The 21,628-nt window shown below is 35.2% G+C and overlaps 4 protein-coding genes across 6 annotated transcripts; 2 read left to right on the plus strand and 2 right to left on the minus strand.

Annotated features, from left to right (window-relative positions):
• Positions 1 to 1,472: 1,472 nt before the first annotated feature.
• On the minus strand, positions 1,473 to 20,134 carry LOC103868937 (ubiquitin carboxyl-terminal hydrolase 13). The gene is made up of 4 exons (XM_033291414.1): positions 18,236 to 20,134; positions 2,055 to 2,104; positions 1,807 to 1,950; positions 1,473 to 1,731 (listed from the first exon to the last, which is right to left on the minus strand). The coding sequence occupies exons 1-4, from the start codon at positions 18,297 to 18,299 to the stop codon at positions 1,597 to 1,599; spliced, it is 393 nt and encodes a 130-aa protein (XP_033147305.1). The 5' UTR covers positions 18,300 to 20,134; the 3' UTR covers positions 1,473 to 1,596.
• Positions 5,953 to 8,523, plus strand: LOC103868938 (protein WVD2-like 3). Of its 2 annotated transcripts, none has more exons than XM_009146987.3 (6): positions 5,953 to 6,123; positions 6,871 to 7,319; positions 7,420 to 7,496; positions 7,589 to 7,682; positions 7,761 to 7,955; positions 8,053 to 8,523. In XM_009146987.3, exons 1-6 carry the CDS (start codon positions 6,120 to 6,122, stop codon positions 8,281 to 8,283), a joined length of 1,050 nt encoding a protein of 349 aa, XP_009145235.1. In that variant the 5' UTR covers positions 5,953 to 6,119; the 3' UTR covers positions 8,284 to 8,523. The 2 variants fall into 2 exon arrangements, with proteins under 2 accessions (XP_009145235.1, XP_009145236.1); XM_009146988.3 differs by having other exon boundaries at positions 5,982 to 6,123; positions 7,761 to 7,943.
• LOC103868940 lies at positions 11,181 to 13,403 on the plus strand. 2 transcript variants are annotated; one of them, XM_009146990.3, is made up of 7 exons: positions 11,182 to 11,533; positions 11,720 to 11,888; positions 12,209 to 12,385; positions 12,449 to 12,532; positions 12,620 to 12,701; positions 12,776 to 13,213; positions 13,279 to 13,403. In XM_009146990.3, the coding sequence occupies exons 1-6, from the start codon at positions 11,235 to 11,237 to the stop codon at positions 13,201 to 13,203; spliced, it is 1,239 nt and encodes a 412-aa protein (XP_009145238.1). In that variant the 5' UTR covers positions 11,182 to 11,234; the 3' UTR covers positions 13,204 to 13,213; positions 13,279 to 13,403. The 2 variants fall into 2 exon arrangements, with proteins under 2 accessions (XP_033147282.1, XP_009145238.1); XM_033291391.1 differs by having other exon boundaries at positions 11,181 to 11,533; positions 12,776 to 13,332.
• LOC103868939 (CRM-domain containing factor CFM3A, chloroplastic/mitochondrial) lies at positions 13,374 to 17,079 on the minus strand. The gene is given in 10 exon segments (XM_018659256.2): positions 13,374 to 13,616; positions 13,618 to 13,803; positions 13,882 to 13,980; positions 14,080 to 14,139; positions 14,218 to 14,510; positions 14,575 to 14,731; positions 14,806 to 15,165; positions 15,419 to 15,549; positions 15,619 to 16,081; positions 16,164 to 17,079. Coding segments are annotated over 10 exon segments (2,619 nt in total). The 5' UTR covers positions 16,986 to 17,079; the 3' UTR covers positions 13,374 to 13,568.
• Positions 20,135 to 21,628: the final 1,494 nt, after the last annotated feature.

Genomic DNA, 21,628 nt, shown 5'->3' on the forward strand with positions numbered 1-21,628 from the left:
GATGTAAAGACAGCTTTCTTGCATGGCGAGTTGATTGAAGAAGTTTATGTAACGCAGCCGGAGGGATTTGTGAAGAAAAACGAGGAACACAAAGTCTATAAACTAAAGAAAGCCTTGTACGGTCTGCGACAAGCTCCTAGAGCGTGGAACACGAAGCTGAATCAGATACTGAAGGAGTTAAAATTCGTGAAATGCACTAAGGAGAGCTCAGTCTATCGCAAAGAAGAAAGAAGCGATCTTCTCATCGTGGCTATCTATGTAGATTATCTATTAATCACGGGAAACTCAATGAAAGCAATTAAGAAGTTCAAAGCATCGATGTCTGAGAAATTCGAGATGTCAGATTTAGGTTTGTTAACTTATTATCTCGGCATAGAGGTGAAACAGAGCAAGGAAGGCATTGTGATCAAGCAAGAAGCATATGCTCGACGCATATTAGAGGAAGCAAATATGAGTGACTGCAACTCGGTATGCATACCAATGGAGTTTGGTGTGCAGCTCTCAAAAGCATTGAATGAACCTGAGATTGACGCAAGCGACTATAGAAGAAAGATAGGTTGCTTGAGATACTTGATGCATACAAGACCTGACATGGCGTTTAGTGTTGGGATATTAAGCAGGTTTATTCATTCACCGAGAGAGTCACATGGAAAGGCGTTGAAGCAAGTTCTGAGATACTTAAAGGGTTCTTGCGGTTACGGTTTAAGGTACAAGCATGGAGGATCACAAGATCTTGTGGGATACAGCGACAGCAGTCACAACACCAATCCAGATGACGGACGAAGCACGACTGGGTATCTATTTTGTCTCAACGATACACCAATATCATGGTGCTCGCAGAAACAAGATGTGGTCGTGTTATCTTCTTGTGAGGCCGAATACATGGCCGCAACTGAAGCTACTAAGCAAGCAATATGGCTTCAAGAGTTATTAAGCGAGATCGTAGGAGGAGAAGTCAAAAGAACCTTGATTCGTGTTGATAACAAGTCAGCCATTGCACTTGCCAAGAACCCAGTATTTCATCGACGCAGCAAACACATCCACAAGCGTTTTCACTTCATCAGAGAATGCGTGGAGAAGGAGTTAGTCGACGTGGATCACATTGCAGGAACAGAGCAACGCGCAGACGTATTAACGAAAGCACTAGCAAGAATCAAGTTCAAAGAGATGGTGGAACTGATCAAAGTACAAGACCTAAGTGAGAGTGGACTGAAGCTTAGAAGGGAGAATGTTGGATAAGCTTCAGGTTTACTTGTTCGACAAGCTATTGAAGATAAGGATGAATAGCTTAATGTGTTTAGGATAAAGATAAGAATTCCTAGATATATTTGTAATAGGAGAAGTCAAGAAAGTCCTATATATATAGAGGTCTAATGTAAGATGATCTCTACAACAATTGAAAGAGAGTTAAGAAAGAAATAAAACAGAAGAACTTGTTTTATAATTCCTGTGTCTTTGATCACTTTATATAATATGTTTTAATAATATATATATAATTAAAAAAAAAGCACTGAACACAACCTAAAATCAACATTCTTGCGTGTGAGGATCGCCTAAAATACAAGTACATATCCTTCACAATTATAAACATTTCACTTATATATATATATAAACCTTGGTAAATTCTTCATTTCCAACGTGAAGCTCTTGTTGGATACATATCTTGATCTCTTGAAGAGTATCACCTTTGTGCAACACAAAGAGGAAGAGATCACCAAAAGCCTTCCAACCCTGCGAAAGAAGACAATTCAAAACATTTAGCTAATTGTTACCTCATCACCAAAGTTCCAGACGTATAATACTTACCAATGCATCACCAAGTTCAGCGGTAGATGATTCAATGTGACAAACTGGAACAACGATATCAGTTGAACTCTCAACTTCATGGACCTCTTCAGCTTGTAAGTTTGTCATACTCACATCTTTTATATACTCTGAGTTTGGGATAATCTAACAAAAAAGGAGATGAGATAGTAAACAAGTGCAATGATGGTATTTTGCAGGAAACAATAATTACACTTTCTACCGAGCAACATCATAGGTTAAAATTTTACCTCGACAATCTTATGGTCAAGAATATTGCACAGCCTCAAATGAGAATCATAAAAAATGGTATTTCTTAGCATAGAAAAAAACTATTATATATCATTGTTAGCGTTATTGAAATTGATATGTCTACCTCAGCTATAATAAGTCCCCTCTCTATTATAGCAGTTTTATAAATGATATCGTCTTTAAACAATACTAGACCCTGATATGCGCGCCAGCACATGTATAAATTTTCGGTTTTTGGTTATTTATTTAATTAAATGATAAATTTGTAATATTTGATGTATTATATTCACCAACTAAATTTATTGTTTCCTCTTCTGCAACCAAATCAATTACCAAAGTAATAGATCAATTGGTTGGAATCAAATCTATTCTTATAGTTAGTGTAATTATGGTTACAGTTTCTGTATTTAATAGGTACATTAAAGATACGACATTGAAGATATTATGTTTTGATTAATAAAAGATATTGGTATTTTTTGAAGATAGTGTAATTATAGGTACATTGAAGATACGGCATTTACTCTCGAAAGACAGCTAGGATTTTTGGTATTTTTTGACATTAGATTTTTTGCAAGGTTTTGAAAACCGGACCGGACCGGCCGGTCGAACCGGTCTGACCGTGACTCGTTAAAGAAGCCGAGTCCGGTTTGGTTTAAAATCCGGATTTGAGAAAAACCGGTGAAACCGGCTAAAAACCAGTAAAACCGGTGACCCGGTTCAACTTTGAAACTCGGTTCAATAGAAATCAACATATAATTAATGTAATTTCAGTTGTTATTAAAATATAATATTTCATAATTAATGTTTAGTTTTTACTATTTAATTAGTTTTCTAATTGATTCTTTTTTTTAAGATATGTTTTTAAAAAATCTATTTTGACTCTCATATTTTATTCTCATTTTTCTATATTCATTAAAATTTAAGATTTTTAGTTGTAAAAAATAAATAAATATGTAATTTAAATGGTCATTCATTTTTTTAATCAATTTTAGTTGATATAGTATTCACTTGTATATATAACTAAACTTATGATTATTATTTATTATCTAATTAATAAAAGAGAACATAGAACATATTATATGTAAAACTACATTTTAGGTCTATATAGTGTAAATATATGATTATTTAGATTTATTTATTTTTAAATAGAAAATCCGGTTGAACCGGTCCGACCACTTGCCAGTAGCTTTACCGAGTCGGTATCCGGTCCGGTTTTAAAAACATTGATTTTTTGTGAGTTGGCTATTTTCGTATTTTCTTCGGTTTCTAGCCCATTTGAGAAAGATATTGAACTTTATTTTTCTTTATTATGTCATTTATTTATTTTCTGCATCTTTGTTGTAGTAATAACTAAAAAAATGAACTAAGTAAGAAAACCTTTTAAGAAAAATTTGGCTAAAGATTTTCAATTTAAAAGCACGAAAATGAAAAGAAAAAATACAAGTCTTGTCAGATCTTAGTGTTTGTCTAATCGGAGCACATAATTTCAGAAATCCACATAATAGAGTCTAACCCATTAAAATAAACCAAAAACTGTAAAATAGAGATTCGGGCCAATAGAATAAGCCCAGTTGATAAAACTGGGAGACCAAAGTGTAGCTTGAATCAGAGAACCAGTCAGAAGACATGTAAGAGGAGTGATCTACGGAAGAAGGCGAGAGATCTAGTCGGTGATGAAGATGATTACGGAGCCGCTAGAGACGGTAATGAAAATAGCTAGAATTTCATCTTGCGGGAGGAACGGGTGGGGTTTGAGTCTCGAGTAGCTTGAATCTGGTTACGGATAGTTCTGTCGATGGAGGAAACAATCGTTGCTGCAGATTTGAATGATTGCATGTGTCAACACAGTGTTTATGTTCAATAGCATCATAGGCAAAAGATAGATCCTGGAAATATTGTACGCTCTCAATAAAATTCCAAGGATTTGAATATCTTGTAACTGTTAACTGTGTTGTAGCATGTACATTATCATTAGTATGTTTACATTGATTTTGATTCTAATATTTTTTGAACCTTAATTATCACAATAGTAACTGATTTACTACATATACAACCTTTAACTTGACATTCTCGTTTCTTTTAGCAAAAAAAAAAAAACATTTTCGTTTCCAGTGCTCCTAACAAATTTGTCTTTGTACCGTGAAACAGATTTAAAAGATATATGCAGTTTGCCGAATATTTATGTTTCATTTGTGGTTTGGAAATTCTAATAGAAAATTCCCAATCAATAACAACATGTCAATGCAAAGAACTATGATCAAACCGTGAAATTAATTATATTTAAATTAGCAGGCTAACAGGGATGTCCATATACATTTTCCAAACTAAAATATAATAGTTTCTGTAATTATTATTGTTTTTTTCTGTAACCTTCTTTTGGAATTATTATTATGGTTTGGCTATAGACAAATGGGACCGACCCACTTATTTGTTGGATAGTCTTTCTTTTACTCCACTCAGCGCATACCTCTTATCACACACAGCTCAATCATCCCACGTCTTCTAATTAATTTTCCTATATACCCTTGAAGATTGAGTTTGACCACTGCATACACGAGGGCTTATGAGGAATATATACATAATGAGATGCTTATCTTAGAATTAAATTAATAAACAAGGGTGGTGGGAAGGGTTTTTCAACAAGGGTTTAGGTGTGGGATAATCAAAATCAAAGAGCAAATAATAAGATTGGATGCAATGCCAATAAAGATGTTATGTCTTTTCTATAATCACTTTATTTATATTTTAATTTATGGATTGATTCCTTGCCAAGTCCAAAAGCACGTTTTGAAACATAAAATTATTCGTGTGGAAATGCTTTTTATTTTCATAACTGCTTATATGATTCTTGTTGAACAATGTTGTAATTCTGTTTTTTTTTTTTGGTATGTTTGTAAAAAGTTAAAGTTTATCATCAATTCATATATTTAAGAAGACAATTTTTAGTAAATATATACGAATAGTGATGTGTTTGTATAAAACAAAGATTTGTGAATAAACAAAATATAACAGGTGTACTTTGACTACTTGCACCAAAATACTATAGATGTTTGTAGCCAAACTCAAAAATGGAGGTTGGAAATAATAGTTTGCTTTCTTGTCCCTTTGTGCTATCGTAATGATTGTCTGGTTATTTCAAAGCTGTTCACATATATAAGAAGAAGGTTGCATAATTGCTGAAAATACTTGCCCCACACTCCCTGAAAGTTATTCTGAACTAAATTACGATTAGAAACCAAATCGTTGTAGCTTAGTGATTTTGTTACGCGGAATGTTGGTGTACTTATAAATTATGAATCAGTATTTACAGATACACATTTTTACTTCTCAAAATGTAAATGGATTTATGTTGTCTACTGACTCTAGGTTCATCTTAAAAACTCTGTTTACGAAAAAAGTAACTGGAGTAATATGTTAAATTAACTGATATCAATTTATGGATGTATATTTATCATAAAAATATTTTAGAAGTAATATAATTTTGTTTGAATTTATGTATATTAATAATATGATATTTTCTTTATAAAAACATTCTTTTGTAAATAAATGATAAAAACATAAATACACAATATATAAATACTATAATATAATTTATTAGCTTCTGTGTGTTTTATAGTGTGTGGCTTATAAATTGATTCCATATTAGTCATTTCACAACAAATTCAATATTCTGTATTGTTGGAGTTTGGTAATGAAAATAGTTCAACAATCATCCAAAGATGCAAACCATCAACACGAATATTTGTGTTTTATTTACCAACCAACATTACTTAAGATAAATAAAAACACTTTCCTTTTCCTTCAAATTATTTGTGAGGTAGTCTATTAAAATTAATATCTAGTAAACCCCAAGCTTTTTTATGTTTAAAAAACAAATGTTAATAGTGGAGCACTAAAAGACGGTGTCAAGTAACGGCGTTAGCACCGACGGGAAAGGAAGTGGTATAAAATGCACACCAACAACATAAATTGCATAGTATTCATCATTCTCAGAAGTCACAAACAAACACACACAAGAGAGATAAAAGAGCAGTTACAAGATTCTCTCGCCTGTCACGAGAACAATGGGTGAGCAATACAATCTTTTACTTCGATTTCATCTATGTCTTCCTTATTTGTTGATTGAGATTGATGATCATAGTTTCATAGAGGTCACTTCCTCATCTGAGATATATTTTTTTGATTCTTGACATTTTCAAGATTTTTTTTTGGAAAAATCGCTCTGAAATGAAGGCAACTTGAGGTTCTTAGCTGCATGTTCATTTTTATTTAAATGCAGGAATCATCGGCTTGTTTAACAACTAATATTTGACTTTCTTATTGTTATATTTGGTTTTCATGTTTAATGTTTTGCTTAATTAAAACTTAGTTTGAAAATATTGACAATGAAAGTCCCAAAGTTTATGTTTGGTCCAAGCCATGATGAACAAAGCATCTTCTCTTCGTTGATCTTTTCTTGACTATGAAAAGGAGTTTGGCCGTGCCCGTGTGTACAGTTCAATTTATCTTTTAGAGAAATTGAAAGTTGATTGATTATTATTATTATATTTGTATGCTTGATTATGCTTTAGAATACTATATTGTTTTCCTTCAAAACAAAAGCTGTATTCGTCTTTGAGGTCCCACGTTTGGTTAGCCTAATGCTTTTTAAGAGAATAATTTAGATGGTTAGTTGAATTCTTGGTCATCATTTGTAGCTAAGCATACTTTAGTTATTATACTATATAACCAAAATTGAGTTGTATTTTGTCTGTGATTTTAAGGAGCTATATTTGAACCATATTATATACTTTTATCTTTTTGGTCTTGTGACAGATATCTGTATGGACAAGGAGCCAGATGGTGTGGTGGTCTATGCTAATGGTGATTCTTGTAACCCAATCCAAGAAAATGTTTCTGTACTGCCTCCCTTAGATTCAGTACCAAGCGATGAAGCCAATGGAAATACAGAGCTTCTATCTACAGAAGAGAGCATAGAAGTAAAAGAATACGATGTTAAGGAGTGTACTAATGAGATTCCAGTTGCTAAGCCTTTGGAAGATGGCAATATGGAGATAGCTACCTTGAGAAAAGACGCTAAGTCGGTAAACAAGTCTGTTTTGCATGCAAAACATGTTTCTAAACCAGGTCGTGGGAGTAATAAAATAAGGAACACTGTTCCACAGCCATTTGCTTTAGCTACTGCAAAGCGTGCTTCATCTGCTACCCGTGAGTCTCATGAAGTAGCAGATATGTACAGTAAAATACAAAAGCAGGTTATAAAGGTCAGGATTTTATGTTATTATAAGCCTATATATACTCTCTTGAATTCACAGTTTCTTTTCTAGCTTAGCCATAATGACTATGGACTTATTGCGACTGTAGGTACCAAGGAAACCATTGCAGCCAAAGAACAAGAAGCTCTCTGATGAGGAAGAAGATTCTTGCTCTGTTGCTTCTTAGTATGTTTCTTTTTCTCATCAAGATTAGTTTCTTTTTAACTTACTATTGCCTAAAACGTTTCTATACTGAAACATGTGATTATTGTTGAAAGTGCCACGTCAGCTGCAAAGTCTGCTAAATCAAGAACCATTGCCACTGCAGCTCCTTCGTTTCGATCCACCGAGCGTGCAGAGAAGAGGAAGGAGGTAGACATAATATTCCATTTTTCTGTTTTCTTATAATACATTTTGCATTGGCTTTAAAAGTTGATTGGTGTTCTTTAGTTCTATACAAAACTAGAAGAGAAACACCAAGCCATGGAGGCAGAGAAAACGCAGAGCGAAGCAAGGAACAAGGAAGAGAACGATGCAGCATTGAGGCAATTAAGAAAGAGTTTGATGTTCAAAGCAAACCCAATGCCTAACTTCTACCATGAAGGGCCTCCTCCAAAGGTTGAACTTAAGAAGGTAACACACAAGGTTGTCTACAACATTCAGAAAAAAATAGACGTTACCATTAAACTTTTAAAACCCTTTTCGAGTTGTTAACTAATAATACTCATTATGATTGTTACAGCCTCCTCCAACTCGAGCAAAGTCGCCAAAACTAGGGCGTAGAAACACAAAAGAAGGGAACAGATCCAAAGGAGTTTCGAGGCGCCATGAAACTCGAAAGACTTTAATAGTGATCGCTAAAGAAGACAATGATGATGCAACCACACAGAAATCTGACCAGATAAACCAGTTTGCTGCAGAGGAAGTGAACCGAAATTTGAAACCGGAACCGGAGACTGCTTTTGCTTGCTAAACAGTCTTTTGGTAACACGGAACTGTGAGTGGTGTTGTTTCTGTTGTGAGAATGTGTGGGATGGTTTGTGCTTTTTAAATTATTTTAACTTATGATTTGAAATGTACATGTGTGTAACTTATTGTTATTTATGTTGTGTTTAATTATGAATGTGTGTACACATAAAAGCATGAATCTTTCCTGTTGAGCTTGTAGACGCTTCCTGTTAAGTTAACTTATCGAAAACCCATAGTATTTCAATAATTTTATTATATATAAGGTAAGTTGTTTGATCAAAGCTCTCATTATTGGTGGGAAGTTGGTGGATGAAATGAACTGGTTATTCCTTATTAATCATTGTTTTGTTGTTTAAGTATCTTATCAACATGTTGCAACTTGCAACTTTATATATCAGGTTATTTAAAATTCATTCAAAAAAACAGCTTGTGAAATAATCCCTTATATATTAAAGGAGAAGTATTATAATAAATGCATTCACACTATAATAGACACGTGGCAGCCTCATAATGATTTGATAATAAATATGCTAACGTGTTCACACTATATTTATAAATGTGTTCACACTATATACTTTGTATTTTTTAATAAAAAATTCATATGCATGGTTCCAATAAAACTTTAGAACCAAAAGCTAAATTATATATATATTATTTTTATTGTTTACGGATAAAGTTGGGCAAAATATTTATAATTTTTGATTCAATTCGTTATCCGTTTTGAATTGAAACAAAAAATATGGATATTTGTAACTCTACAAAACAAATCAATTACTAAAATACAATTAAAAAAAATAAATCACAAATACCAATATTTTTAGGAGCAATTATCAAATTTGATATATTATATGAATATATATACATATATGTACAGAATTATATATATATGTTATATATATTATAGTTTATATAAGTTTTACAATATTTTTATGAATTAAATTTATTATATTAGGTATTAAAATTTTAAAAGTAAATAATATTTTATTTTTGTAATAAACGTTATTATTAAATTTTCAGTTATTTTTTAAATTTTATTTACGGATCAAATCAGATATTCTTTAAAATTCTAAATCATTTCGGATATCATAGTCACCGATTATCCAAGTGGCTAAAGATTTAATCGACATGAATGCCTCCAAATACTCGGATATTCGATTTGTGCCCACCTCTATTTACGGATACAGTTGATTTTTTATATGAAAAAAATTCACTAATGTCAAGGCCTTTTTAATTTTTAATTAATTTTAATTTTATCTGTTATGTATTATTTAAAACAAAAATATCATTAATATTAATTAACAATATCTTTATATATTTGTCATTTATTTTTATATACTTTTACATACACATATATGTGCACCTTGATGTGAGCACTTTATAAGTATTTACCACTACTGTAGTATCTTTTTTTTTTTTAGAATTTGAAATATTTTTTTTCTTAATGCTTCTTTCACTACCGACCAAATTGTAGTGAAATGATTAGTCTTAATAATTTTTTTTTCTTTTTCTTGAACTATTATCCGTTTACAAACTATAATATGAAACCATTGATTCGACATGACAATTATCTAAAATTTATAACATAAAAATAAACAAATAATAATACTTTTTTGTTTTACCGAAAAAACTAAAAAATCAAACATTCTAACAGAATCAACCAAAAAATAATTTAAAACTGAACCAATATCTAGATTAAACAGATTTAATGTGTTTTTATTAAAAATAATGAAACTAATAATCACATCCCGCGCAAGGCGCGGATTATTACCTAGTTTAGAATGTAAAAGAATAGTTTGTGTTATTGATTCCTTTAGCAATCGCCTATATTTATACAAAGCAAAAGGTCCTAACGAGATAAGAATGAGGACAAGTTACATCATTATCTTAGTCTAAATAGGAATTAGTAGGAGTTATCCTAATCCATATCTCATTAGCTTGCAACTCTGGAAAATAAGATTAAAAGACATTGAAATTTGAAAGTGCAAAAACAGATTTGAGTGCATGGCCAAATAAAGAGAAGTGCTCTTTTGTCTTTCAGAGGATTGACCCGAGTTGTAATGAGGGGTAGTTGGGTCGTAACTTTTTCTTGCACAATCGAGGTTTCATAATGGACTAGGTCTGATTAATGGGCCTAAGTAAAAGAGATTCGTGAATGATATGTGGCGCAGCAGATGGTGGCAGGCTGAGTGAGGCACTGACGAATCTATAAGATCTAACACTGACAAAAACATGTTGCAGCAAATCGGTAACAGTCATTGTCCAAATTATATCTCCACGTGTTGCGATTCTGAATAACCTCATGTTCACGTGATCCTCACTTTCTCATCTTCTAATTTCTCACCCTCTCATTTACTGTTGTTTCAACTTCAAAATATTCCCGTCAAACTTTTTGCGAGGTAAAACTGTTTTTGTTTTTTGAAAAAGAAACATTTGTTTACTCATTTTTCTTCTTCGCTACGGGAAACTTATCCACTATTTAAGGTATCATATACTAGAAAACAAATCTTATATATATATATATGTACCACATATTAATAGATGTGATAAATAATACTTTTGCTCAAACATACTTGAAATGGCAACCTGTTTGTTACTTTAAAAAAAAAAAGTGTGAACCACACAACCTTTTTAAGAGTTAGTTATCCACTGTGGATTAAACCAAAAGTTATCCTTATCCAAAGGGGAGAACACGCGCCTATATTGACGCGTGAGAGACATTGTTGTATATTTCAGAAACGAAACGAGAAAGCCACGTCAACGCCAGTGTGCTGTTCCTATCACTACTACTTACATACAAATCTCTATCACCCGCCAACGTCTTCTCGACACATTTATTAATTTCTCTTTCTGTAATCAGCCTAAAATTAAATTAATTTAAAAATAAAAAGGCGGAACAATTAAAATTATCTTGGTAGAATCTCTTTGCTCATTGCTTTCCCGTCAATTGGTTCTTCGATGGACGACGAATCATCTAGCTCTGTTACAGAGACATTGGTGGACATCTTGCTATGCTCAGTTCCTCCTATCATGGTCGGGCTTTTGATTGGCTGGTCTTGGCGTCCGAGGTGGACCGGTTTGGTTTATCTAGGTCTCCGTTCTAAGCTCCGTTTTCTATGCACTGTTCCGCCCGGTTTCGGAGCTCGCCGTGTTTGGCTTGCTTTCACCGCTCTCTCACTGTGTCGCACTTTATGGTCAAGGCTCGGTTCGAGTGACAAGAAACCAGAAGATAGTGGTGAAACACAAGCTATCTCAAGGTTACTCTCTATCAAGAAATGAATATGTTCTTTTGAGTTTTTTTTTTTTTGTTCACTATATATGTTCTTTGAGTTTATGTAAGCTTTTGATATTTTTCTTGAGATTTGAATATAGAATTAATTGTAGATGGTCATGGCTTTTCAGATAATTGATTTGTTTTTTTTGTTGTGGTTATGGATTTGCAGGGTTAGTGATAAAGAAGATAGAGAGAAAGAGCAGGAGATTGTGAGAGAGAAGGATCTAGAGCATTTGCTGCATCTGCTTGAAGCTGAAAATGCTAATATGGAGTGGCAATCTATGATGGACAAGTCTACTCCCAATATGAACTACCAGGCGTGGCGCCATGAGCCTAAGGTTATCTCTGTTTCTTGGGGTTGCAACTGAAGGAACGAGTCAATTTATTATTCTTCAGTTGGTTCCATAGAGTTAAGATCTTTTCTGCTTTAAGATTTACCGGTTCCCTAGAAAGGCTTGTGTAGTTTGATAGGAAGGATATGGATTAGGTTCCTGTTGGGTATGCTTTGGGGAAAGCTTCTGTATCTACTTCTCTGATGCATTAAGCTTATAAGTATTACATTGTACCTGAAACTTGTTTTTGAAGCAGTTCATGGGAAAAGGGTTCTGTGACAAAATATGTTTTTAGTTCCCTGAAAGGCTATATTATTATTTTTCAGACAGGGCCTGTTGTTTATCGTAGTCGGACTGTTTTTGAGGACGCAACTCCAGACATTGTTAGGGATTTCTTCTGGGACGACGAGTTTCGACCTAAATGGGATCCTATGCTTGCTTACTTCAAAACATTGGAGGAAGATCCTCAGACAGGAACAACTATTGTTCACTGGATTAAAAAGGTATTTCTGTGCTTTGCTATTGTTAATATATCTGCCCAGTTGCTAATGTCTTTCCTCTGCCAGTTTCCGTTTTTCTGTAGTGACCGGGAATACATCATTGGCCGGAGAATATGGGAATCTGGAAACAAGTATTATGCTGTGACTAAGGTAATTTAATCATGGATCAAAATATATATATATATCTCCCTTAGTTTGGAACATCAGAACGCTCATCTGATACTGATGCATTTGTAGGGAGTACCGTATCCAGCTCTACCAAAGCGTGATAAACCGAGGCGAGTTGAGATTTATTTCTCGAGTTGGATCATCAAAGCGGGTAAGCTGGTTTTACAAACTTCAAGTTTCCCTTTCGTCGCGTTTGAGTCTAAGCGGAATGCTTTTAAAATGCAGTTGAATCTCGAAAAGGGGATGGACAAATGTCAGCCTGTGAAGTCTCTCTTGTCCACTGCGAAGACATGGGAATCCCAAAAGACGTAGCAAAGTTGGGAGTCCGTCATGGCATGTGGGGAGCCGTCAAAAAGCTAAACTCCGGGTTAAGGTCTTACCAAACCGCTAGAAAAGCAGGGGCGGCTCTGTCAAGGAGCGCGCAAATTGCGAGAATCACTACGAAACTGAACATGGATGTGGCTGAAACATCGAGGGTAGATGAAGAAGAGAGAGGGAGAGACATGGAGAACGCAAGGAGACCAAAGGATCAGTTCAGTGTAGATTGGAAGTTGATCGTTGTAGGAGGAGTTGCACTGGCGTGTGGGCTTCATTCAAGTGCTATTGGCAAGGCCTTAATGTTTGGAGCTGGGCAGAGACTTGCTCGTAGGTGAAATCATTGTCGTCATTCATATTATGATGTGTTTCCATGGAGAATTCTTTAGCACAGCACAGAAAAAAAAAACAAAACAATTTAGTTATATGCATTCATGCATGGGTTGCAAAGAAAAATAATTTAGTTATATGCATTCATTTATGGCTAATGTTTTTTTCTTGCAACTACTTGAGAAGAGCATATCTATCGTTGCAGGCATAGTAAAGAGTAATCTGAACAAACCGGCTGAAACTTGGTCAAAAGCATATCATGGAACTTATTGGACATAGCCCCCAACCTTGTAATCAAACCCGAGACAACCTTTTACACATCTGTGGACAACTATTTAGCAGTTAGCTCTCAATTTTATTTCCCTTATGTTTTTCAGCGCTGATATTCAATGTTTTGACGCTGCAGACGAACTTTCTTGCCTCTGTACATCTTCTGATTTGGTTTGAAGATCCTCTGCGTATGGTACAAAATCATCACCAAATCTTGTTTCCGATTCATCTGAATCCCAATCCTCATCGTCTATTTCAGAAACTTCTCCTTCTGCCAGAATATCAGCTTCTTCCCCTTCTCCATATGTCTCTGAATATGAATCCTCTTCTTCTTCTTCCTACAAGCCAGAATAGCACCAAGCCGTGTGAGACCTTAATATACACAATCTTATGATGAAGAAAACCAGAATACGTACGTCTGTTTCTTCTGTCTCCTCATCGCTAGAAGCATAAGCCACATCAAGCTTATTATATAACTCTTCATCTCCGTTGTCTGCTATCTTCTCCATTTGTTCCTGATAAATTGGTTGCAAAGACTTGTGTTAGTCTACCATTACATAACAAATTGCATTCTTTTGTTTAATCAATGAATGATAAAAGGGTAGAGCCATTACAAGTTCCGCTCTCAGCTGTTCTGCTCTTGCATGCATTGCCGAAATGTGTTTTATAAGTCCCTGTTGACATGCAAACAGAACAAAGATTAGCTGAAGTTCCAAATAAGAAGGCAAATAATGTATCTTCTGTCAAGGAACCTCGCGCCTTTGGAGTTCAATGGAACGTGCTAAAGCCTTCCTCTTTGTCAAAAGGTTCTTCGGCCTCAACATGGGCGGACGCTTATAGTCTTTTCCTCTATACACGATGATGGCATATCCTTTAGAGACCTTGTCTACTGAAACCAAGATACCGCCACTCTCGGCTTCAAGTGCTAATGCCACTTTCTTTACACCCTCAAAAGTTTTAGCCTTCACGATTATTTTGACCAGCTCTCGGTATTTCCAGTGCAGGTGCATGTTCTCCACGGTGCCATCAAACACTCCTCGCCTACCTGAAGCAGCAGTTTCAAGTAAGTGTCCTCGAATGTATGCAACATCTGTTATTGATAGTTTTACCTAGAAGTAAGAAAGCTTTCATCTTCAAACCGAGCTTGCGGAACATAAACCTCTCTTCATCAGTTATGCTTTCTAGGTCTGCTCTCTGCTCTGCTGGATGTAGACACTCTTCCACCTTAGCCAAACCACGTTCAGCTTTCAAGAGCTTTCTCTCCGCCTAAAACCGAAAGAAAACAATCTAATTAGTTCAAGGAACCACTCTTCAACACATGCTAAGTTTAGAGAACTCACAAAAGCAAGTTTCTTTTCCAGCTTCCTGACAAGACTCTCATGCCTCAGTTTCTCAACCTCGTGTTTCACTTCTTCTGCATGATGACCATCATCCAGATTCTTTCCCCACTTGCCAGTCGCGTCAAGAGTTTCACCAAGGGTACCAGCAGAAACAAGTTTATTACTAGGTTCTGTACTTGGCACAATCAGCGCCGACGATGATCCTCTTAAACGTGCCTCTTCTTCTTCGTCTTGTAAACTCCTTACAAACTTCTCTTGCTCCACCAATGCCTCAGCTACTTCTCGTGACAAAAAGTTCTTCCCTCTGTAGAAAACCAAGTAGTCTTTGTTCCTAGAGAGCAGTATCCCTCCTGTCAATTTCTGCAGTTACTTACCAACAACATGATATCAAATATTCAGCTTCAACTGTATATACAAGACAAGAAGAAATATCATAGAATAGACATTCTATATCATGACCGAATCAATTCAAACTTTTTCTTAATTCTCTTCTCAGTTTCCAGAAAACTCTTCTCGAAAAGGATTACATGCCATAACATTACTTGTACAAGTCTAAATACACAAAGTATTTTTCCATAATAACGAGTTAATCAGCAGAGATGGTTGTCATTACCTTGAGCTCTTCAGCCATTCTCTCACTAGTGGTCAGTTGTACACCACGTTTGATGGCAATCTTTGCAAGCATACTCTTTTCCCATAACGTAACCATTGCTGTCGCCAAGCCTTGGAGCTGCCTACTTCGACCTAGAAATCAAAAGGAAACTCCTACTCTTGAAAAGATTCTATCAGACTCCTCAAAATATAGAAACTTACCTAAAGCAAAGTGTGGAGGGAGAAATCTAGCAAGTCTTCTCAAAGCTGTTGCCTCCTTAGGTCCAAGAGATGATCTAACTCCATAAGGAAGTATCCTAAAAGGAGGTTCGTAACCAGGAACGGCGCCTGGAAGCAAATCAGCATCTATAGGTAATGGATGATCTCCAGTCCAGTCCTTGAACCTAGGACCAAGACCATCTAACAGTTCTTCAATTTCATCTTCGTATTCTACTTCTGGTTCCTGGTCTTTCTTTTCCACACTAGTTGTTTCCTCGTCTCGCTGAGGAAGAAGCACTTCTTCATCTCTACTTTCCACCACACTAGTAGTTGCAGGTAAGGAAGAAGGTGTCTTCTCCTCTCTTTTCTGCTTATTCCATTTTCCTGCTGGAAGCTCATAACTAACACCTCTGTACAACGAGATGGAAGTCCCTGACCTCCAAATCACCAAACCACCAGTCTTTCTCTACAACAGAGAGAGAGAACAAAAGAACATTTAAACAAAGATTCACAGCCTACTTTTCTTAAGTAGCATATAAGAGCCAAACCTCTAATGTCTCATGCATCTTCCTCATGTTAAGCGCGCTTGCTCCTTCAATCTTCAACCTCACAATCTCTGCGCTCTTCCACTTCTCCTTAACCGCATCCACCACCACCTGAGTCACACCCGCTCCCCGGATCTTCATCTTGCTCGCCGTCCTAAACGTCAGATTCCTCAACCTCCTCAGCTCCGGTTCCGGAAGAGTCATTTCCGCAAGAGAGTATCTACTCTCCTTCTTGGCAGTCCACTCAGACTCCAACTCTTTCCTCTTCTCAGCACTTATCTTCTCCCAAGGAAACCCAACTTCTCCAAGCACTGACTCCTCACTGAACCCACCTCTCGTGTCCGGTAACATCCCTTCCTCAACGTAGAATATATCCTCCACTGACCCTTTCTCAATCCTTCTCTCTTGCTCAATCTCCTTACTATCATCACCTTCCATGTATCCGTACTTTCTCAACTTCTCCACAATCTTCTCCATTGTAACGCCATCACCATCTCTACTAACGGAATCACCACTCGTGAGTCTACCTTCTTTTCTGTAATTCACAACTATCTTCGGAGGCTTAGGTTGATTCCGTTTCTGACTTCTGTTCCAATTCTCTAACCACTCAGCGTTACTAGTCTTTACCTTGCTTACAGGAGAAAGGCTAAACCTTTTCGATTGAGTTTGATCACTAGAGGCTATACTCGCGTTACGGGTCGGTGTTAGTATCGAAAAACCGTTGTACCTTAAGAAACGGAAGCAGAAGGAGCTTTGAAACGAGTGTACAAGCTTCGTCTTCGCGAGAATGGTTGGGCAAAACTGGCGACTGGGTTTCATCGCCATCGCTGAGCTTAAATGTACGCGAGAGTGATGGTTTCAATCACAGAGAAAGGTTTAAGCTTTAGCGGATTCATTGCCGCCGCTAAGCTATGGCTATGTGATTATCCATGGCGGGCAAAAGGATGGGAGATGGGAGATACTCTAATCTTAAAGGGTTGTTTGGATACAAGTCTTTCGTTAAACCTAACCCAGTCAGAGGAGATGGGCTTATCTTAAAAGAAAGTCTGGCTAAAATGAGCCTCAGTTCGGAAACGGCGCCGGTTCGGTCATCACGACCAAAGCAGAAAATTTCCTAAATTTATTGGGAAAATGGCTTTTTGTTTCATTTTCTTAACAACAAGAAGAAATATAAATAGAAATAGAAAGCATATAGTATGGCATATGAAATGGCGTTCTTTGTATCTAGAAAATAAACAAAGCTAAACTACGCCTTACATAATATGGGCCCATGTGTTTTGGTTAGGCTTTTGGGTCTGTTAATGTATCAGGCTTTCAAATTCTATGGCTCATTCTGTCATTTCGAAAGTTTGAATTTAGTTTAAAGAAAAACAGAATTCTTGACCAAAAAAAAAAAAAAAAAAAACAGAATTCAGACGGGGATAATTTTTTTTTTTTAAACATCCCTTTAACTATGCTATTACAACTACGAAAAATATCAAATACACGATTTTACAGCTGACAATTCTATTACTTTATTTTACAGCTGACAATTCGATCTATTACTTTATGAGAATTCATGTTTGACTACACTATTTCAAACCGTCATATGCGATTCATGTTTGATACACCTTGTACTATGTTGAAGATCTCATGTAACATTTTGTTTCACAATCAGCATAATTTGCATTTTTGTGGGTTTGAATCTCAGATTTCATAGCGTAGAAGCATTAATAGAGGTCAAAAGAGTTCATTTCTAGCCATTAAAAAATCATTGGACTAAGGAGACTTCCAAACGTAACACGTGACGTGGATAAATTCATGGAGGTTAAAAGAGTTTGTTTCTAGCCATTTAAAATCAGAATTTGAAAATTCACTTCTTTGACTATCTTTAAAATGAAACAATATTTTTGTTAAATTCAAATGAACACTTCAGATTTTTTCCGAATGATTTTTTTAATACTACTAAACACGGAATACCTATAAGCATTTTCATATTTATTGTTTGTGTAGTTTGGTTCTTTTATTATGTTTATACATTTTACGGTTAGTATTGTATCAGAAATTAATCAGTAAAACATATGGCATTGTATTAGTTTTTTTTCTCTTCTTTTTCACAAAAAATGAAAGGGTGAATTTGCGAACTAACCAAATTCTCATAAAATTAAGAATATAACATTGATTTTGACATAATTAAATCCATAACAATGTTGACAATTTTTATCCGGTATTACCCATTTTATTTTCAAGTTTCCGGTGAGAGAGAGAAAGAAAATAATATCTTCGACGATTAAGAAGATCTATGGATCGAACAAGATAAAAATTACAATATTGAAAGTTAAATGATGCATATAAAATAACGATATTTAACTAATTACCACATACAGAAGTTCTATTTCTTAAACAGAAGATGGAAGAACAACGATGCAGACGACAAACAATGATGAAGACAAAATAAAAAGTTTACTTTTCATGTAGAATACATAGTATAGATTCTCTACAAATAGATGTTCTATTCCATTTATATACGTAAGTAATAAAGTTAAACATCATATAAAATAGTATGTAAAGTTAATTAATAGAAACTCCATAAATATTATAATCATAAACTTTACTTCAAATTCTAATCAAATCCAACCTTCTAAATACTAAATCCTATTAACATAAAAATAAAAGAACAAAAAAGAAAAGAAAGAAGAAATATAACTAATAGAGAAGAAAGAGAAAAAAATATAATATACAAAAATATTATTTTGACTTTTTGGTTAGTTTGTGAATTTTTTTTTTTTAGCAACAAACTAGTCTGTGAATTATAACAAAGTTTTTGGTGGCTACCGGATCTAATTTACCAAAATGAGAAATGTACTTTCAGAATAGAAAAGAAAAACCAATAAGATATAGACTTCAAATGCTAACCAGTTTCCCGTCTCGCCCCTCAACTACAGTAACAAAATTTTTTATATATACCTTATATCTATACATTTTTATAACTGTTAGAACCGCACCGCAATTAAACCGCTTGTCCCGCACCACTCAACCCGCGATCACCATTCGGACCATAGTTCTTAGATTCATGAGAGTTGACCTAGAATGCAAATGCGTCTATTAACTTTTAGTATTTTTTATCGATTGGCTTATATATTTAAAATGAAAGTTGCATCGTTGCGTCGGATCCGATAAAGTGTCGGGTTCGTTTTCCATGACACTCTTTTTTTTTTTGCTTAAAGGTTTAACACTCAGTTTCTTTCTTTTCTGTAACTTAGGCTATCACTCATTTTCTTTATAAACAAAAATATAATAAATAGATTTTGAGGTCCATTTCACTTCACCTATGAAGTATAGTATATAATATTGTGAAACAATCACTACAAGAAAACACAAGTTTAGCGAGGAAATTTAGCGAAAAAAGTAATCCTCGTAAATTTACGTCCACTTTACGAAAAACTTACGAGGAAATATAAAATCAGCGTTATTTCGTCGTAAAATAACGACGAAATCATTTCATCGTAAAGTCGATGTAACTTCACGTGGCTTTTACAAGGAAATACGCTTTCTTCGTAAACTCAACGTAAATGTAGCGTGTACTTTACGAGGAAATATTTTACGTCTACTTAGCGAGGAAATTTTGAATCCACCAACTTTGTAGTTCTAACACGTTTTTTCGGCCACTTAACTAAATTTTGTCGTAAATTCCTAGAAAAATTACAACTACCAGACTCAAAAATTTCTTATAAATATGGACGTTTGAACATCATTTTGAACACACCAACAAGAAAAAAAACGTGAAAGAAAAAAAAATGTCGGACTCCGGGAATATTTTCGAGTTGCGGAGATGGATGTATATGCATAGAGATGGTAACAGGAGAGTGACGAAAGAATACCTTACGGGACTGGAGACATACATCAAGCAGATTCCACACCGCTCACCTAAAAAAGTTGTAAAATGTTCTGTCCTTGTCGGAAATGCAACAATTGGAAATTGGCAAATCGTGAAAATGTTTGGAAGCATTTAATAAATAGAGGTTTCACGCCAAATTACTATCTGGTTCAACATGGAGAAGGTTATAATTATGATCAGAATGAAGCTAGTAGTAGTAATAGCAATTTTCAGGAAGAACCGGTTGATCATCATTTGCATAATGAACATAGTTACCATCAGGAGGAGCAGATGGTAGATTATGATAGGGTTCATGATATGATGGCTGATGCATTCGTAGTTCATGATGAAGATAAAGAACCTAATATAGATGCTAAAACATTTTATGAAATGTTAAATGCGGCGAATCAGCTACTTTACAGTGATTGTAGAGAAGGTCTCTCTAAATTGTCGTTAGCTGCTACAATGATGAATATTAAAACTAATCACAATCTACCTGAAAGTTGCATGAATGAATGGGCAGACTTGTTTAAAGAGTATTTGCCGGAAGATAATGTGTCTGCAGATTCTTATTATGAGATTCAGAAACTGGTTTATAGTCTTTGGTTGCCTTCTGTGATGATAGATGTTTGCATCGAAAACTGCATGATCTACTGGGGAGATGATGAGAAGTTAGAAGAACGTCGATTCTGAAAGAAGTCACGATTCAAGCCGCAAGGACGGGAACGTAATAGGGTACCGTACCAAAGGATGTGGTACCTACCAATTACAGACATATTGAAAAGATTGTACTAATTAGAGCAGACTGCTGGAAAGATGAGATCGAATGCCGAGCATAGTCAGACGGATGGTGAGATGACTCATCCATCAGATGCAAGAGTCTGGAAATATTTTAACAAAGTACATCCGGATTTCGCTAGCAATAGCCGGAATGTGTATCTCGGATTATGCACAGATGGATTTAATCCACTCGAAATGTTGGGGAGACAATATTCATTGTGGCCAGTCTTTCTTACGCCATACAACCTGCCACCGGAGATGTGCATGCAACGGAAGTTGCTATTCTTGACCATATTAATACGTGGTTTGAACCATCCAAAAAGGTCTTTGGATGTTTTCCTACAACCACTGATAAAAGAGTTGAAGGATTTGTGGTCAAAAGGGGTGATGACGTATGACTGCTCAACGAAGATGAATTTTACAATGCGAGCGATGCTTTTGTGGACCATAAGTGACTTTCCTTCCTATAGGATGTTGTTTGGATGGACTACACATGGGAGATTAGCTTGTCCATATTGTAATGGAACGACATATGCGTTTCAACTAAAGAATGGTAGGAAGACAAGTTGGTTCGATTGTCACCGTCAATTTCTTCCCATTGGCCATCCGTACCAAAGAAACAAGAATTTTTGTAGGCATAAAAGGGTTGTGAGAGACACTCCTCCTCCATATCTAATTGGAGAACAAATTGAAGCGCAAATCGACTACTACGGAGCTAACGAAACAGTTCGTTGTGGTGGTAATTAGCATGTCCCTCGTAATATGCATGATTCTTATGGTGATCATCACAACTGGCACAAGAAAAGTATATTTTGGGAGTTGTCATATTGGA

Source organism: Brassica rapa, chromosome A05 (assembly GCF_000309985.2).
Source record: "Brassica rapa cultivar Chiifu-401-42 chromosome A05, CAAS_Brap_v3.01, whole genome shotgun sequence".
Classification (NCBI taxonomy): Eukaryota; Viridiplantae; Streptophyta; class Magnoliopsida; order Brassicales; family Brassicaceae; genus Brassica; species Brassica rapa.

Bases quoted from the DNA above. Each gene is read 5' to 3' on its own strand.
- LOC103868938 (XM_009146987.3), top strand. The intron at 7,497-7,588 runs GTATGTTTCTTT...TATTGTTGAAAG, and splicing joins TCTTGCTCTGTTGCTTCTTA to TGCCACGTCAGCTGCAAAGT. The intron at 7,956-8,052 runs GTTGTCTACAAC...TGATTGTTACAG, and splicing joins TTAAGAAGGTAACACACAAG to CCTCCTCCAACTCGAGCAAA.
- LOC103868940 (XM_033291391.1), top strand. From the start codon at position 11,235: ATGGACGACGAATCATCTAGCTCTGTTACAGAGACATTGGTGGACATC. The intron at 11,534-11,719 runs GTTACTCTCTAT...ATGGATTTGCAG, and splicing joins GAAACACAAGCTATCTCAAG to GGTTAGTGATAAAGAAGATA. The intron at 12,533-12,619 runs GTAATTTAATCA...ATGCATTTGTAG, and splicing joins AGTATTATGCTGTGACTAAG to GGAGTACCGTATCCAGCTCT.
- LOC103868937 (XM_033291414.1), bottom strand. From the start codon at position 18,299: ATGAGAATTTGGTTAGTTCGCAAATTCACCCTTTCATTTTTTGTGAAA. The intron at 1,951-2,054 runs GTAAAATTTTAA...CTTTTTTGTTAG, and splicing joins TTGACCATAAGATTGTCGAG to ATTATCCCAAACTCAGAGTA. The intron at 1,732-1,806 runs GTAAGTATTATA...CTTCTTTCGCAG, and splicing joins CTGAACTTGGTGATGCATTG to GGTTGGAAGGCTTTTGGTGA.